The 17,181-nt window shown below is 40.8% G+C and overlaps 1 protein-coding gene across 6 annotated transcripts; it reads left to right on the top strand.

Annotated features, from left to right (window-relative positions):
- Positions 1-964: 964 nt before the first annotated feature.
- On the top strand, positions 965-14,978 carry LOC106609046 (zinc finger protein 583). 6 transcript variants are annotated; one of them, XM_014207400.2, is made up of 7 exons: positions 965-1,216; positions 6,021-6,124; positions 6,690-6,792; positions 7,156-7,259; positions 12,166-12,262; positions 12,367-12,490; positions 12,659-14,978. In XM_014207400.2, the coding sequence occupies exons 5-7, from the start codon at positions 12,245-12,247 to the stop codon at positions 13,537-13,539; spliced, it is 1,023 nt and encodes a 340-aa protein (XP_014062875.1). In that variant the 5' UTR covers positions 965-1,216; positions 6,021-6,124; positions 6,690-6,792; positions 7,156-7,259; positions 12,166-12,244; the 3' UTR covers positions 13,540-14,978. The 6 variants fall into 6 exon arrangements, with proteins under 6 accessions (XP_014062875.1, XP_014062866.2, XP_014062904.2 ...); XM_014207420.2 differs by having other exon boundaries at positions 1,089-1,638; XM_014207391.2 differs by lacking the exon at positions 12,367-12,490 and having other exon boundaries at positions 1,075-1,638.
- Positions 14,979-17,181: the final 2,203 nt, after the last annotated feature.

The raw sequence follows: 17,181 nt of genomic DNA, 5'->3' as shown, positions 1-17,181 counted from the left end.
ACCATTAATTTGAACTGACACATTTTATAAAATTGGTGACTAGTGATGGTGTACCTATAGCCTGCTTGATATTTATTGCGAATGAATTGTAAATAAACAAGATTTTAATTTTGACTAAAAAGTTTGCTTATGTGTTGATGTCAGGACCATGGACAGCACTCGGTCATTTGAAGGTGATTTCTACTGACTGCACTGAGTACTCCCGACCACACTTTTACCTCTGCACATAAAATCATTTTTTCCCTCTATAAGCCACTACGTAATTTATCGGTCTACAGTGTATTGCATTGGGACCAATGGAGATGGTGGAGTAGAAAGTGTTGCTCGGCATATAAACCTCAACTGCTATGAAAGAACACCATATATAGATTTTACAGACCATAATGAGTAATACCAACCCCACTTTTACTTCAGCAGAATAGTTTAGTTTAAACCAATGTATTTCATAAACAGTGTATTGCATTTGGGGAATTTATTTGACCTTGGAAAATATTTTTAAACCCAAATGTGTTGCAAATATCACTTAAATATGAACAAATATGTATCATTGTTAATGTATAGACACGTTTTCATTTCATGAATAAATACAGGTTAATTATAATGTTATAGTATTACGTGGAGGACGTTTATTTTGAAAATGTCCTAAATTCCGGAAGTAACGTTACATTTATAATGTTGCTAACGAGACCGTCGAGATTGACCAACTAACCCAAGAAAGACCAGAGCCTGTCGTTTCCAATAGGGAAAAATGAATCATCGTGAGAAGAACAAACAAGGAGGTGGGCAGAGCCAAGCACGAGCTAGTGAGATTTTATTGGCGCGTTCTAGCATTTATTTGCACATTTGCGTTAGGGAACGCCTACTCTGAAGTGGCGTGTGCAATATCTCAATTCTCCCTTGCACACAAAACAACGCAAAGGGTCATGCATACAAATCGCAGAACTCTCTGTTACACGTTTTAGAAACTGAATACTGTATAGAGATCAAATGTTTAATCGATGAGAACATTTGCAGAACGTTGGCCAAAACCCATCTCGCGCCATTATCTCGCACTGTGTTTCTTCTGGTAGTGAGTGGAAACGCGAACCGGATGCTTCACATTTATACATCCGGTGAAATACCTGGCTCATTGTTGTATCTGTGGTCAAAGTGGACGAGACGCTGAATCGCTTCCCGTCTGTATTAGTGACGGCCAGATGCTGAAGAAACACTGCCGGTACTCTTTTGACATTTTAGTCTTGCTGCACTAAATTTCACTTCGAGGCGTCGGCATCTATACTTTTCAACAGCCTATTTCTTCTACACTTCACCCAATAACAATTACTTATTCTGAGGGCATTTTCGATCAAATAATGGCAAATTCCGTTGCCTTTCACACTCAGCTAGCCTCCATCATGGAGGTTTTGGCTAACGCGGCCGTGGCTGAAATCTGCGAGCTTGTTGACAATGGCTATGCGGTCCTGCATTTGGAGATATCTCAAGGGCAGAAGGAGAATGAAGCGTTGAGGAGAAAACTACGGATGATGGAGCTGAAAGTGTCTCGTGCGAGTGCCATGAGAGCAGGAATGGGAAGCTCAATCCTCGCGCACAGTCGCTTTCGAACTCACGTTGGCATGGAATCGAAAAGGACATCAAGCAGTAAGATTAGCGTTCCAATAGAGAGCAATAGTAATGGCGTCTTTTTGTAGGCACTAACTCCGCCTATAGGAAATTAATTGCGTTTTTGTAGAGTTTTTGGATAAACGCCGAAAATGTCTACAAGCGTACATTTTATACGTTTTGTTCTGAGATAATCTTCATCAGCTAGTCACTTTTTAAAACCTTTAAGCATTTATGTAATATAAAAAAGCACAAAGGCTTCATAATTCATAAAGGTAAGGTAAACTGACTGATATTTTCTTATAGAACAAAACGTGTAATATCTCCTAAACCTGTGTTAAACGTTGAAAATAAGGTCTGAGTTTATCCCAAAACCCAATTTCCCCCATCGGAATAGTGCCCCACAGTGGACACGTCATAAAACCCATACTATCTAATGGTCAACACGGAAATAGTTCCAGTCTGTTTTTTCACTATTAATTCCCATAGGGGATTTTAGATCCACTTCAAACAAGGTTTGTTTCATGTAGGCTTTCCCGGGCGAGACGTTTTGAAAACTGTAAATCTCTCTGACAAGGTGACTTTTATAAATATGTTCCGCTCTATTTACTCTCAGATTCGAAAATGCTAATTAGCAAATAGTGAACCATACATACATATGTCTTTCATATGTAACATATAAACGTCTAACTTGAAGTAAAGATACAATTATTTCTTCGTCAATACCACAAACCCGGGACATCGAAGAGCACCATATTAACTATCATTAATACCCGAGCGTGCACAGATTATTCTGCTTGTCCATTTTGGGAATTAGACCATCACAAATAACACAATGTAAAACAGCATATTGCGATTTATGGTGGGTGAGTTAAAAATGGAGAAAAAAATGGCTACGGTAGGTTAAATATAAAATACTGTGTCAACTCAAGTAGAATGAGAAATGCACTCAACAGACTCAAAACAAGGTAGCCATGCCAAAACGCAGCTTTTTCAACACCCTTCTTGTCAATTTAACAGGTCCATTTTGCTGCTGTCAATTGTGAGCAGCACATTTGACACTGCATTGTCAAAACCCCAGAATAAGCAGCAGGACAGCATTACACAGGTGAAAAAAAGTAGCAAAAACAGTAGTACACAGCCACACTTTTAAACGTGTTACTGAGTCTAGATGTTATCAAATCAGGAGAACAACAAGTGAAAGAAGCAGCATAGGGAAAATGGGTGCAGGTAGGGTGGACCATGGGGCATAAAAGGCCATGTGGAATATGGGGTAGCTAGAGGGATTGTTGGCCATGGAATAAATATAAAATGGTTTGCTTCTGCACCCCTTTTAGGTCGTTGTCACATATCCGGCCCGTGTCCAGTTATACTCGGGGTCTCAGCGCGTGTTCCTCGACATCATTCCGTCTCCGTTGCAGCCTCGTGGTCATTGTGTGTCTGAATCACATTAAAGACGTTGACTGATCACAGCATTTCCACAAAAAGAGCCATACCCAATACAACTTAAGCATTGAGGACAGAATTTTGTTGACAACATGGTGGTTCACACTGTCTACTGTGTGAATAATGGAAGAATCTTACCCCAGCTGTAGGTCCATTTGAGTGTGTGGTCACTTAGGCCTGCACATCAACCAGTACTGGGACCATTGGAGACTTGGGATGCTTGCTCAAGTTCTGCTTGAATGTCTTCGGGTCTGTGTCTAGAAAGGTCAAGTACAACATAGAGGAAGTTAATCTGTGGCTTTGATTGACTTGAAATTTTACACAAATGATGATAAACTAAGCAATATGATTCAACAAACTACTACACATATAACAGACTGTGCCACACAGTCCAGTCCAATAGCCTACACATGGAGAGGAACCTAAAAGCACATACAGTACCAACCAACACTACTCACCCAACAGACAGGGCAGGTGTGGATCAGTGCTGCCTTGGCTGCAGTCTTCTGGTCTGCAACTGCATCCTTAGCAGCCTCTGCCTTGGCATCAGTCAACAAGGTCAACTTGAGAGTGGAGCATGCGTTATATTAGTTGAGTGGCGAGTAGTGTGAGGGGACTGGAGCTCCGTTAATTGCGGGTTGGCTAATCTTTGGATGCTGAAATCAGTCGTTTTTCATATGTGACGTCGGAGCTCCAGTCCGCCCACACTAGTTGCTGCTCAACTCCATAGTTAATTGTGGAATTGAGTCGGCAAGGCTCGACTAACTTTTTTCATCACTGTCCCAGAATCATCTGGAAGTGCAATTTAAACTGTCCCAAACTGAAGATGAACCTTCCCATAATAAAATACTTATTAAAAAAAATAAACATTGATATGCCAACATGGGCCTACTCTAGGACCTAGGTCATTCACAGTGATTTAAAAGGCTAATAAGAGTAGACTACTGCCGAAATGGATCAGTGAGGCTGTGAACTGAGCCAGAAATTCACATAACAAAAATTGCCTCTAAAAGGGCCATTGGAATAGTATTTCCATCTATTTTACATAAATGTAGATGCATAATTAGCCTACATGTAAATATGTCACCTAGGTTATATGCATATTGGCTACAGCCTCTCATGTCCACGCTGACATGAGGGACACTAGAAAATGTAGGCAAACTTGAATGAGACTTAAATATAGGCTCACCGCCAGTCATGTTTGACAATTATCAAGTAAGATAATTAACACATTAGCGTCTAAAGGTTTGATTCTGTTGACATAGCTTTCTCGAGGCACAGTTAGTTTAGATCAAATGGTCACAAGAGCGGAGAGTGAAGGACAGTGTCTGTTGCGCACTGCACACATCACACACCTTCAAATCCGAACGGAGGCAGTCAGCATTTTGAAACTATTTAACCATAAAGGTGATTGTTTAAAACCTGGAAGTTGTCCTTTTTTAGGCATATCTTAGCTTGTTTCAAAGTACCCTATAGCCAAAATCAGATCATAGAAATGTTGAGGGAATTGTTTATAAAAACGTCCTTATGCCATAGAAACCAGCATTTCTATGTTCTATTGGTTTTCAAACCAACTTTCTCTATTTTCCAGAAGGCAAAGACAAAATCCTAGTCATATTAGTAACCCAAGCTAGTTGTTGCATCTTTAGATCTCTCCTCTTTCTAAATTTCTAACTGATATTTTCATCTTTGTCACATCAAACCTGCTCACATGTGTAGTGCATTTATTTTTTATATCTTTATTTTTGTAGAACTGTGTGTTCCTGCTAATTGTATTTTGGAACATTTACGCTAGGCTACTGCTGTGTGTGCATTTCTGTGCTTATAATGTGAACAAAATAATAGTTTATCAACATTTTAAGCTAAACCTTTTGATATATTGCGCATTTGCCTCATTGCTTTTAAAATTGTACAGTAGTTGTATGCATTTTGGATCTATTGTCTCAGAACTACATATTTTTTTATCGTCGACGGGACAACCTCAATTTCGAGACCTGGCTACATACCCAGAGAGAAAGTACATCGTTCGATCCTCTCTCCCTCTCTCTGAAACTGTTGGATGATTGTTTCTCAGTTTCTCACCTTTCCTGTGTTGGCTCTAGTAATGATTGGTAGGTCTAGGGGCGGTCAGGATACAACAAACGAGGCAAACAAGAATTATGAGGGAGAAGTATGTAGCTAGCGAGTTAATTAGTTAGTTTTTCTCACATCACTTGTCATGACTACCTGCTGCAGCACTCTGTCAACTCTGGCCCACCCCTCCCTCCCCACCACTCAATTACTCACGCACTAATCAACAGCCTGCCTCACTGCCTGACTGTCAGCAGTAGCAGGTAACAGTGAAATTAAAATAATTAAAGAGAAATGCAATTTAGAAGTAGCCAAAAAACCTGCAAACCACGACCAATACATTTTCACCCACAACATCGTTTTCAAAGTAGCCCAATTTTGCAAGAAAACCACGGACATGGCAACCCTGCTCATTGGCCAAACCCTATGGAGAAATTAATTTGATTTCTTTTGTTGCAATTAGTGTATATTTATTTTGGGGATAAACACAGAAAATTAGGTATGTGGGAAACACAGGCTTAGGAGATCTGATATGTTTTGTTCTGAGAATCTTCATCAGCTAACGTCACTTTTGTAATCAAAACCAACACATAACGGCTTCATAATTCCGAAAGTTCATGTCTATTATCCCATAGAACAAAACGTATAAGATCTCCTAAGCCTGTGTTAACCGCAGACCTTTATTTTTGTTGTTTATCCCAAAATCCCATTCCCCAATGGGAATGGCTGAAGAACCAGAGGTAACTCATTTCAGTTTTTTTAGGACTAGAAACTGGCGAGCGCTATAGAACATATAGTAGCTACATTTATTGGTTACATCATTTTAGAAATGAACTTATCAAGACACCATTGATAAAGTGTGTTGTGTGTGAATGTAAACAATTTCTCTTGTCTGCTAATTTTAGGCGAGGTACATTGTCAGAGAGAAGTTGATTCCCAGTTGGTCACCAGCCTGTTTAGGGACGGAAAGTCCTCAGGTGATACTGGACAGACTACCACACAGAGAAAGGTAAGCATTTGTCCACACTTGTTTCAGAAAGGGCAGCCTAATATTTCAGTGGTTATCAACACAACCTAGGTCTGAATGTAAATATGACATATAGCTTACCCATGCAAGTGGTAATCTTGCAATCAAGTGATCCTGTTTTACCTGTTTACTGTTCTGTTAGTGTTCTTGTGTTACATCATTTTTCAGCTGTCTTTGACTGTGACTGTACAGAGTACATTTTCTCACAGTTAGTGGATTATTCCCAGTTATAAACTGTGGTTCCAGCCCTGAATGCTGATTGGCAGACAGCCATGGTATGTCAGACTGTATACCATGGGTATGACAAAACATTTATTTTTGTTTTACGTTGGTAACCAGTTCATAATAGAAATAAGGCACCTCAGGGGTTTGTGATATATGGCTAATATACCACGGCTAAGGGTTGTGTCCAGGCACTCCACGTTGCGTTGTGCATAAGAACAGCACTTAGCCGTGGTATATTGGTCATATACCACACCTCCTCGGGCCTTATTGCTTAATTATATCTTGCGTCCCAATTGATTTTACCCAACCTTGTGTCCAACAGCCTGCTGCGTTGGATGAGATAAAGCCCAAATCACTTACCATCAAAGAGGAGAGGCAGGAAGAAGCCTGGGACAATCATGACCCACGAGAGAGACTGAGTACCGGTAATTAAATGGGAGACGGGCTTAATACAGTGTTTTCATTATGCCTTTTGGAAAGAAGTGTTGTATTACACACATCTCACTCCACTTAGGTTCAGGGCTGTACCATTTATCCTTTTCCCATAAATATGTTATACTGGGAAAAAAACATGATAAATTAATACTGTCATGTAAAATGATTGCAATAATGTTAGACTGCATACAATTCATAATTTGATTTAATTATAAGTACAACTGATTTCATGCCAATATTTTTGGCGTTCATATAGACGATAAATGGCTCATCCTTTGACTGATTTGTGATATTTGATAACCTTCATGAGCATCCAGTTCATAGTGATTCACATACTGTTGTTGATTTTGTAGGCGCTTTAAATCACAGTATTGATGGAGGAGAAAGGCATTCCAACATCGTCACAGAGGCTACTCAACCAATCAGCAAACAGGAGAATGCCAGCTCTTGTAAATGGGTGAGTGGCGAAACCGACAACAATGAAAACCTGAGTGTGAACAAAAGATCTCAAACCCCAGCATTGGAAGATGGTGATGGAATACTTGACCATGTGGGCTTTGATTGTATGATGTTTGAGCCCCCCAGACAACTTGGGGCCCTTAGCACCCAGGGTCCTGGGGCTGATCTTCCCGAGTGCTCTTACTCTCATGTGGATGTTGTACATATTAATTCTGATTCAGAGAATAGTTTTCCCTTTTCGATGAACAAGGTGAGTCGCTCCATAACTGAGCAAAAACAACCTGTAGCTTACAGAGACAATAGACAGAGGGTGCCGTTGCCCTCAGATGAGCCTCACATGACTGTGCGAAAAGGCATGGAGACTGGATCCAATGCCTTGGTAATGACGGATGGTTGGGTCTCCCATGACAGTCATAATAACGACGCTGTGAATTACAACCAAGACGGCACAGCAGGTAACCGGTTCATTTGTACTTTCTGTGGTAAGACTTTGGCTTGTCTGAAGAACCTCAAGACACACCTTAGGGTTCACACCGGGGAGAAGCCGTTTAGCTGCATGCAGTGCGGGAAGCGCTTCTCCGACTCCAGCAACCTCAAGCGACACCAGAGCGTTCACACAGGGGAGAGACGCTATGGCTGCAGCCACTGTGGCAAGCGCTTCGCCCAGTCGGGGCACCTTAAAGTGCACCTTAGCGTACACACAGGATGTAAGCAGTTCAGATGCCCACAGTGTGGAAAGACTTTCATATCGGCCAATCACCTCAAGAGACACATCAGTGTCCACGATGGAGAAGAAAGTATTTTACCAACCACTTTTCAGTGAGTGAAAGCATACCCAAACGTGCTTCAGCCCAGCTTGAACAAAAAAGGAATCGGGGGCTCGACTGAAGGAGATGATCATCCAAAAAGTATTCCATACACTTTTGAATGAGTGTTTTTGTAACTTATATCATTGAAGTTGTTTATCACTCATCCTCAGCCCACTGTGTGAAAATCAGTTTGCGGACCCAAGGTGTCTCATCAGACACAACTGTTCACACAGGAGAAAGACCCTCCATCTGCATACAGTCTGGGTGAGGAGCTTACTGCGAAACACAACCTTACACTTCACCTATAGAGAAACCATTCTGGTTGCTCAAGTGCTGGAGATGTATTGTCACTGACTATACCAGGAACACGATCATGAATAATTCTACTTTTTAACATTTTGACTGAACACATTTTTGTCTGTAGGCTATTTGTCATTTACAGTTTCGGAGTAGTCTTATAACGAAACAAAAACAATGGAATCAACAAATAATTTGTGTGCGTCCATTAATATTAATATTTCAAGTGCTGCAAGCAATATATGAAAGGTGCAGTACAAACAGTTACAACTATTGTTAATGTAAAAAATGCTACCTCTCTTTAGGAAAAACACTCCTCCAAGCCAATCACTAGTCAAATGCTATCTCGCAAAGGCTCACATATGACATTTTTGTAATAAGTATTCTGTTGCACACATTATTTTTTTCAGAATTGCCCCTGAAAATGGATGTTTTTGTGAAATAAACATTTTTAAGAAAAAGGCCACCACATTCCTGACTTTCTTGACTCTCATCCAGTAGGATGCAGAACCAGCTTCTCGTCAGCAACGCTAAAGAAGCACTTCCGGGTCATGTAATTTCTGAAATCTTCAAAAGTCTCCCACGTAATAGTAGAAGTGTCAATAACCTGTATTTATTCATGATATATGAAAATTGTCTAAACATTAACAATGAATTATATTTAAGTGAAATTTGCATTAAAGTTTGGTTTTTAAAACTTGTTCCAGGGTCAAATAAAGAATAACGCATATCGAAATACAGCACATACAATCAATATGTTCTCCTGTACAGTGCAATATTTGTATGTCCATAAAACTACTATAGACCCTAGAATACAAAACTGATAACTTTGAACAAAAAGCTAGATCATAGGAAGTGTTGCTGGCTTTTCACTCTGCCCCTTCCATAGCCCACAATGCAACACACTATATGGCCAGCCAGCAGCATACCACCCTGCATCCAACTTCTGGCATGCTACAAAAGCTAAGCATGGTTGGTCCCTGGATGGGTGACCAGATGCTGCTGGAGGTGGTGTTGGAGGGCCAGTAGGAGGCATTCTTTCCTCCGGGGAGGCATTCTTTCCTCCGGTCAAAAAATAAATAAAGATCCCAATGCCTCAGGGCAGTGATTCGGGACATTGCTCTGCATGGTGCCGTCTTTCAGATGTGACGTTAAACGGGTTTCCTACCTCTCTGGACACTAAAGATCCATGGCACTTAACATACCATCATGGCCACCTAATGATCCTCAGCTTCCAATTGGCTTATTCATCTCCTCTCCTGAGTCACTATTTCCCAGGTCGTGGCTTTAAATAAGAATGTGTTCTCAGTCAACTTACCTGGTAAAATAAGGGTTATACTATTTTTTATATATATATATATATATATATATATATATATATATATATATATTTTACTGTAGAGAATAATTTTACTGCATGTCTCAGATAAACTGGGGTGGAAAATACTCAGTAGGGTCTCTACTAACCAAACATAATCAGTTTTGGAGGGGGACTTTGTCGTACAGATTGTTGCTGGCTTTCACTCCACCACCTCCATTGCCGCCAGTGGATAGATGCAGCTACATGTAGCTGATATAATGGAAGTCCTGTGGGCAAAGAGTTGAACAACTTTTGCAGGGATGGGGAGCATTCAAGCAAAGAAGATGAAGATTCTGTAAAACAGTCTTGTGCTGTTATGAAGGTAGATGACTAATAATGTGACAAAATGTATAATATCTCTTACCTGGGAAATGTTTACTACGGTTTCAGGCACCCTAGTTAAAATGCAGTACGTTACAGCCTTATTCTAAAATGGATTAAATATTTTCCCCCGCAACCTACACACAATACCCCATAATGACAGCAAAAACAGGATTTTAGACATTTTTGCTAATTTATTAAAAATAAGAAACAGAAATATCTTATTTACATAAGTATTCAGAGTCTCTCCCATATTTAACCTAGATAGTTTGTGTGTATGTATTGATATGTAGGCAATGTGCCTTTTTAATACATTTTTTTTAAATTGATGTAGTTCTTGTCTATTCATTTTATGTATTATGTTTTGTGTTTTGCGTGGACCCCAGGAAGAGTAGCTGCTGCTTTTGCAACAGCTAATGGGGATCCTAATAAAATACAAATACCAAGACCCTTTGCTATCAGACTCAAACTTGAGCTCAGATGCATCCTGTTTCCATTGATCATCCTTGAGATGTCTTGATTGGAGTCCACCTGTGGTAAATTCAGTTGATTGGACATTATTTGGAAAGGTACACACCTGTCTATATAAGGTGCCACAGTTGACAGTGCATGTCGGAGCATAAACCAAGCCATGAGGTCGAAGGAATTGTCCGTAGAGCTTCGAGACAGGATTCTGTGGAGGCACAGTTTTGGGGAATGATGCCAAAAAATGTCTGAAGCTTCGAAGGTCCCCAAGAACACAGTGGCCTCCATCATTCTTAAATGGATAAAGTTTGGAAGCACCAAGACTCTTCCTAGAGCTGGCCGACCGGCCAAACTGAGCAATCGGCGGAGAAGGGGCTTGGTCAGGGAGGTGACCAAGAACCTGATAGTCACTCTGACAGAGCTCCACAGTTCCTCTGTGGAGATGGGAGAACCTTCCAGAAGTACAACCGTTTCTGCAGCACTTCACCAATCAGGCCTTTATAGTAGAGTGGCCAGACGGAACCACTCATCAGTAAAAGGCACATGACAGCCCGGTTGGAGTTTGCCAAAAGGCACCTGAAGGACTCTCAGACCATGAGAAACAGGATTCTCTGGTCTGATGAAACCTATATTGAACTCTTTGGCCTGAATGTCAAGCGTCACGACTGGAGGAAACCTGGCACCATCCCTATGGTGAATCATGGTGGTGGCAGCATTATGCTGTGGGGATGTTTTTCAGTGGCAGGGACTATGAGACTAGTCAGGATCAAGGGAAAGATGAATGGAACAAAGTACAGAGAGATCCTTGATGAAAACCTGCTCCGGATCGTTCAGGACCGCAGACTGGGGGCGAAGATTCACCTTCCAACAGGACAATGACCCTAAGCACAAAGCCAATACAACGCAGCAGTGACTTCGGGACAGGTCTGAATGTCCTTGAATGGCCCAGCCAGAGCCCGGACTTGAACACGATCGAACATCTCTGGAGAGACCTGAAAATTGCTGTGTAGGGACGCTCCCCATCCAACCTGACAGAGCTTGAGAGGATCTGCCGAAAAGATTGGGAAAAACTCCCCAAATACAGGTGTGCCAACTTGTGGCGTCACATCCAATAAGACTTGAGGCTGTAATCACTGCCAAAGGTGCTTCAATAAAGTACTGAGTAAAGGGTCTGAATACTTATGTAAATGTGACATTTCAGTTGTTTATTTTTAATACATTTGCAAAAATGTCTAAACTATTTTTGCTTTGTCATTATGGGGTATTGTGTGTAGAGTGATGGGGGGAAATAAACAATTTAATCTGTTTTAGAATAAGGCTGTAATGTAACAATGTGGAAAAAGTCAAGGGGTCTGAATATTTTCTGAATACACTGTATATATTTTGTCCTTGGTCTGCCATGGCTTGGAGAAACAGAATATTACAGTTCTTCAGATCACGTTGATAAGATAGTCTCGAACTGTGCTCGTCCAGTTTATTCTCCAGTGATTGAACGTTCGCCAATAGAACGGTTCATCCACTCGCCGACGTAGTCTCGTCAGGTATCCCGCAGGCCGTCCTCTATAACAATACAGACCGTACTAACGTAATTATCTATGAGACGTCATATTATTGAAAGCTTTTAAGAAAGAATGAATCTGGTTCCCTTACAGTATATGGTGAAGGAGATGAATAAGCCTGAGTGCATCCAATTCAAAGAGGAAAGACAGGAGGACACCATAAGCCTTCAGAATGACTCAAGGACAAAAGGTGGGTGCTTATATTTGTCCTATTTCACACATGCACAAGTGTGTATTATTAATACGCATGTGTGAATTGAAAATGTGTTTTTTGCATATCCCACTCTCCCTGAGACACCCTCGGCGAGTGGGGTCAAGGCCATGGTCTGCCATTCAACGTCGACCGTGGAGCAATTAGGATTAAGTGCCTTGCTCAAGTGCAGATCGACAGATTTTGCACTTTGTCGGCTCAGGGAGAGTAAGTGCAATGCAGGCCTATAATAAAATGTAAAATGCCAATCGTATGGAATGGATGATTTATCTATACTAAAAAATACCACCCCATCTTAGAATGATTTCTCCAAAAGTCAAGGAAAGGCAATTATCCACAATTTAGTATATTTCATCAATTATTTCCTCTCTATAGGCAGTGTTGAATCAGGTGCTGATGAAGACCAAAGGGGTGCGATTGGACACACTCAGACCGACAGTCTCTTTGAGGACTATGATCCGCACATCAACGCAGACCAAGAGAGGGAGCGCAAGATCCAGAAGTTTCAGCATACGAATGTTGCACACCGTGTACGGAGGCAGGGATACTCAGGCTTTTGGACACCAAGAAGCACTGAAACAGATTCTGAGGATCCAGCTTGCTCTTATTCTGAGGAAATTAGCCCCACTCATGTCAAAGCTCACACAAAGCAACAACAACAGACTTCCGTAGCTGAGGAAAGCAATTTGTTCGCTGTTGAATCTCACAATGTGAAACCAGTGTCTGCAATGCTTGATTCTGAACCCTATGAAGAAAAATATAAATCTAGCAGTAATGATAATGATTATTATGATAATGATAGCAGTAATAATTTGCATCCGCAAAACAGCATCTCTTATGAGACTAGTGAAAACTTTGGAAATCTTGCTGGGAGGTGTTTCTCTAACAGTCAAGTAAATATTAGAGGGAACACAGCAAGGCCAAAGGTGGGCATAGTTCAACGCTACATGGCAGGACATAAAATACAACACGGGGTTGGCAAGCGAGAAAAACGGTTTGTTTGTGGCTTCTGCAGAAAAAGTTTCACTTGTCCAAAGTATCTTCAGTCTCACCAGCGGGTTCACACGGGAGAAAAACCCTTCAGCTGCTCTCAGTGTGGGAAGAGGTTCGGCCAAGCTGTTTATCTGAAGAAACATCAGAACGTCCACACGGGAGAGAAACCATTTGTTTGCCTACTGTGTGGAAAGCAGTTTGCGGATGCAAGTAATCTCATCAGACACAAGAGTGTTCATACAGGAGAAAGACCCTTCATCTGAATACAATACTATGCATTGCTTGTTTTGTCACATAATCTGAAATTAGTCGAAATATTCTCATTTTTGCAACCAGGAAATGACGGAGTGATTCCTGCATATTGCACCTTTTAATATTCATATTTCAGAAGTGCTGTAAGCAATATATGAAAGGTGTAAAACAAACAGCGATTGTTACAACTATTCGTAATCTGAAAAAATACTACCTCTATTTAGGAAAACCACTCGTCCAAGCCAATCACTCGAGTAAAATGATATCCCACAAAGGCTCACATATCACATTTTTGAACAATTTAAGAAATGCCACCACATTCCTGACTTTCTAGGTTCTCATCCAGTTAGGATACAGAACCAGTATCTTGTCAGCAACAGTTAATCACACCAGGCTGTTGGAAGTTCTGACATTTTCAATATAAAAGCACCCCACGTAATAGTGGAAAAGTGTCAATAACCTGTATTTATTCATGATATGAAAATACATTTTCTAAACATTAATAATGATTTATATTTGTTCATATTTAAGTGACATCTGCATTAAATGTGGATTTTAAATTGTTTTCTAAGGTCAAATAAAGAGTAACATTTCTGTATGCAGAACATACAAATATTGCACTGTACAGGAAGAAATGTGGGTCCAGTCTACTCACTATAGTCCCTAGAATACAAAATAGATGAGTTTGAACAAAAATCTAGGTCATAAGAAGTGTTGCTGGATTTTTATTCCTCCCCCTCCATAGCCTCCAATGCAATTCACTGTATTTGGAATACATATTGGACTGTAGAGAATACACTTTACACCCTGTCTCAAATAAACTGGGGTGGAAAACATACTCAGTAGGGTCTCTACTAACCAAATATGGTAGTCTGGACCCTGATTTTATGGACACACAATCGATTGTTTTCCCCGCACATTGATACATTTGTACTGTATAATGTCCAGGCACCCCACATTAAGCTGTTTGACCACAGTAAAAGTCCAGTAATACTTGCTATGACCTAGCTTTTTGTTCAAACTCATTTGTTTTGTATTCTAGGGACTCTAGTGAGTAGACTGGACCCTGGTTTCATGGACACACAATCAATAGTTTTCCCTGTACAGTGTAATATTTGTACCGTATAGTGTCCAGGCATCCCATTTCAAGCTGTTTGACCACAGTAAAAGTCCAACAACACTTCCTTTTACCTAGATTTTTGTTCACCCACCATTTGTATTCTAGGGACTCTAGTGAGTAGACTGGACCCTGGTTTTATGGACACACAATCAATAGTTTTTCCCTGTACAGTGCAATTTGTTTGTGCAATACAACAAAAATACAGTAAGACTTTGCTTAAACACTACATTTCAAAATTGCATCCTTGAACAATAGCACCAGTAAATTAACAAGATGTATATAATAAAAATGCTTTATCTTTATTTTATTAAAGGTTTTTTAACCAGTAGACTATTATGTTCCTTACATTCATTTACTTAAGCTCCAACCATTTCTCAATGAGCTGCAATTTATATTTTTTTCTTATATAAAGTAGAAACTCTTTTTAGTTTAGAGTTTTCCCCAATGTAGTTATAATTTTGTAACAATTTTAATATTATGTACTTTGCAAAGCTGCAAAAAAGATTGATTTGAATCATACACAGCGTTTTACTGCAGACTTTTATTTTGAAGGCCAAATACAAAAACCGGAAGTCTTAATGTGGCTAGATGAAGCTACATGTTGCTGATATATCTGGAGTCCCGTGGGTAAAGAGTTGAACAATAAAAAAAACATCCCACGTTATGTCAAGATCATGACTTATTTATCTCATGAGCACTACATAACAAAAGTTGTTTTGTCGAGATACGAGATAGAAAGGTTCCAAGCATAATCCATTAATTTGTTCGGATGCACGATCACATCATCAAGGAGTCCTGTGACAGCTTTGATCAAAAATCTGGGCATTTAAGCCCTGAACGATGCCGGACAGTCAGCTCTGACTCCCAGGCTTCGTTCAGCCCCCAAGACCACTGCATGTCAAATCAAATCAAATGTATTTGTCACATACACATGGTTAGCAGGTGTTAATGCAAGCGTAGCAAAATGCTTGTGCTTCTAGTTCCGACCATGCAGTAATATCTAACAAGTAATCTACCAATTCCACAAGAACTACCTTGTACACACAAGTGTAAAGGAATGAATACGAATATGTACATAAAAATATATAAATGAGTGATGGCCGAACGGCATAGGCAAGATGAAATAGATGGTATGGAGTACAGTATATACATATGAGATGAGTATTGTAGGGTATGAAAACATATAAAGCGGCATTGTTTAAGGTGGCTAGTGATACATTACATCAGGATGGCAAGATGCAGTAGATGGAATAGAGTACAGTATATACATATGAGATGAGTAATGTAGGTTATGAAAACATATAAAGTGGCATTGTTTAAAGTGGCTAGTGATACATCTAATTATATCAAGATGGCAAGATGCAGTAGATGGTATGGCGTACAGTATATACATATGAGATTAATAATGTAGGTTATGTAAACATTATCTAATATAAATAATATAAAGTGGCAAGTGATAAATTGATTACATACATTTTCCCATTATAAAAGTGGCTTGAGTTGAGTCAGTATGTTGGCAGCAGCCACTCAATGTTAGTGATGGCTGTTTAACAGTCTGATGGCCTTGAGATAGAAGCTGTTTTTCAGTCTCTCGGTCCCAGCTTTGATGCACCTGTACTGACCTCGCCTTCTGGATGATAACGGGGTGAACAGACAGTGGCTCGAGTGGTTGCTGTCCTTGATGATCTTTTTGGCCTTCCTGTGACATCGGATGGTGTAGGTGTCCTGGAGGGCAGGTAGTTTGCACCCGGTGATGCATTGTGCAGACCTCACTACCCTCTGGAGAGCCTTCCAGTTATGGGCGGAGCAGCTGCCGTACCAGGCGGTGATACAGCCCGACAGGATGCTCTCGATTGTGCATCTGTAAAAGTTTGTGAGTGTTTTTGGTGACAAGCCAAATTTCTTCAGCCTCCTGAGGTTGAAGAGGCGCTGCTGCGCCTTCTTCACCACGCTGTCATTGTGGGTGGACCATTTCAGTTTGTCCGTGATGTGTACGCCGAGGAACTTAAAACTCTCCACCCTCTCCACTACTGTCCCGTCAATGTAGATAGGGGGCTGCTCCCTCTGCTGTTTCCTGAAGTCCACGATCATCTCTTTTGTTTTGTTGACATTGAGTGCGAGGTTATTTTCCTGACACCACACTCCGAGGGCCCTCACCTCCTCCCTGTAGGCCGTCTCGTCATTGTTGGTAATGAAGCCTACCACTGTAGTGTCGTCTGCAAACTTGATGATTGAGTTGGATGCGTGCATGGCCACGCAGTCGTGGGTGAACATGGAGTACAGAAGAGGGCTGAGAACGCACCCTTGTGGGGACCCAGTGTTGAGGATCAGCGGGGTGGAGATGTTGTTACCTACCCTCACCACCTGGGGGCGGCCCGTCAGGAAGTCCAGGACCCAGTTGCACAGGGTGGGGTCGAGACCCAGGGTCTCGAGCTTAATGACGAGTTTGGAGGGTACTATGGTGTTAAATGCTGAGCTGTAATCGATGAACAGCATTCTTACATAGGTATTCCTCTTGTCCAGATGGGTTAGG

Source organism: Salmo salar, chromosome ssa01 (genome assembly GCF_905237065.1).
Source record: "Salmo salar chromosome ssa01, Ssal_v3.1, whole genome shotgun sequence".
NCBI lineage: Eukaryota > Metazoa > Chordata > Actinopteri > Salmoniformes > Salmonidae > Salmo > Salmo salar.
The sequence above is the reverse complement of the archived record's forward strand: the minus strand, read 5'-3'. Positions and strand labels throughout refer to the sequence as shown.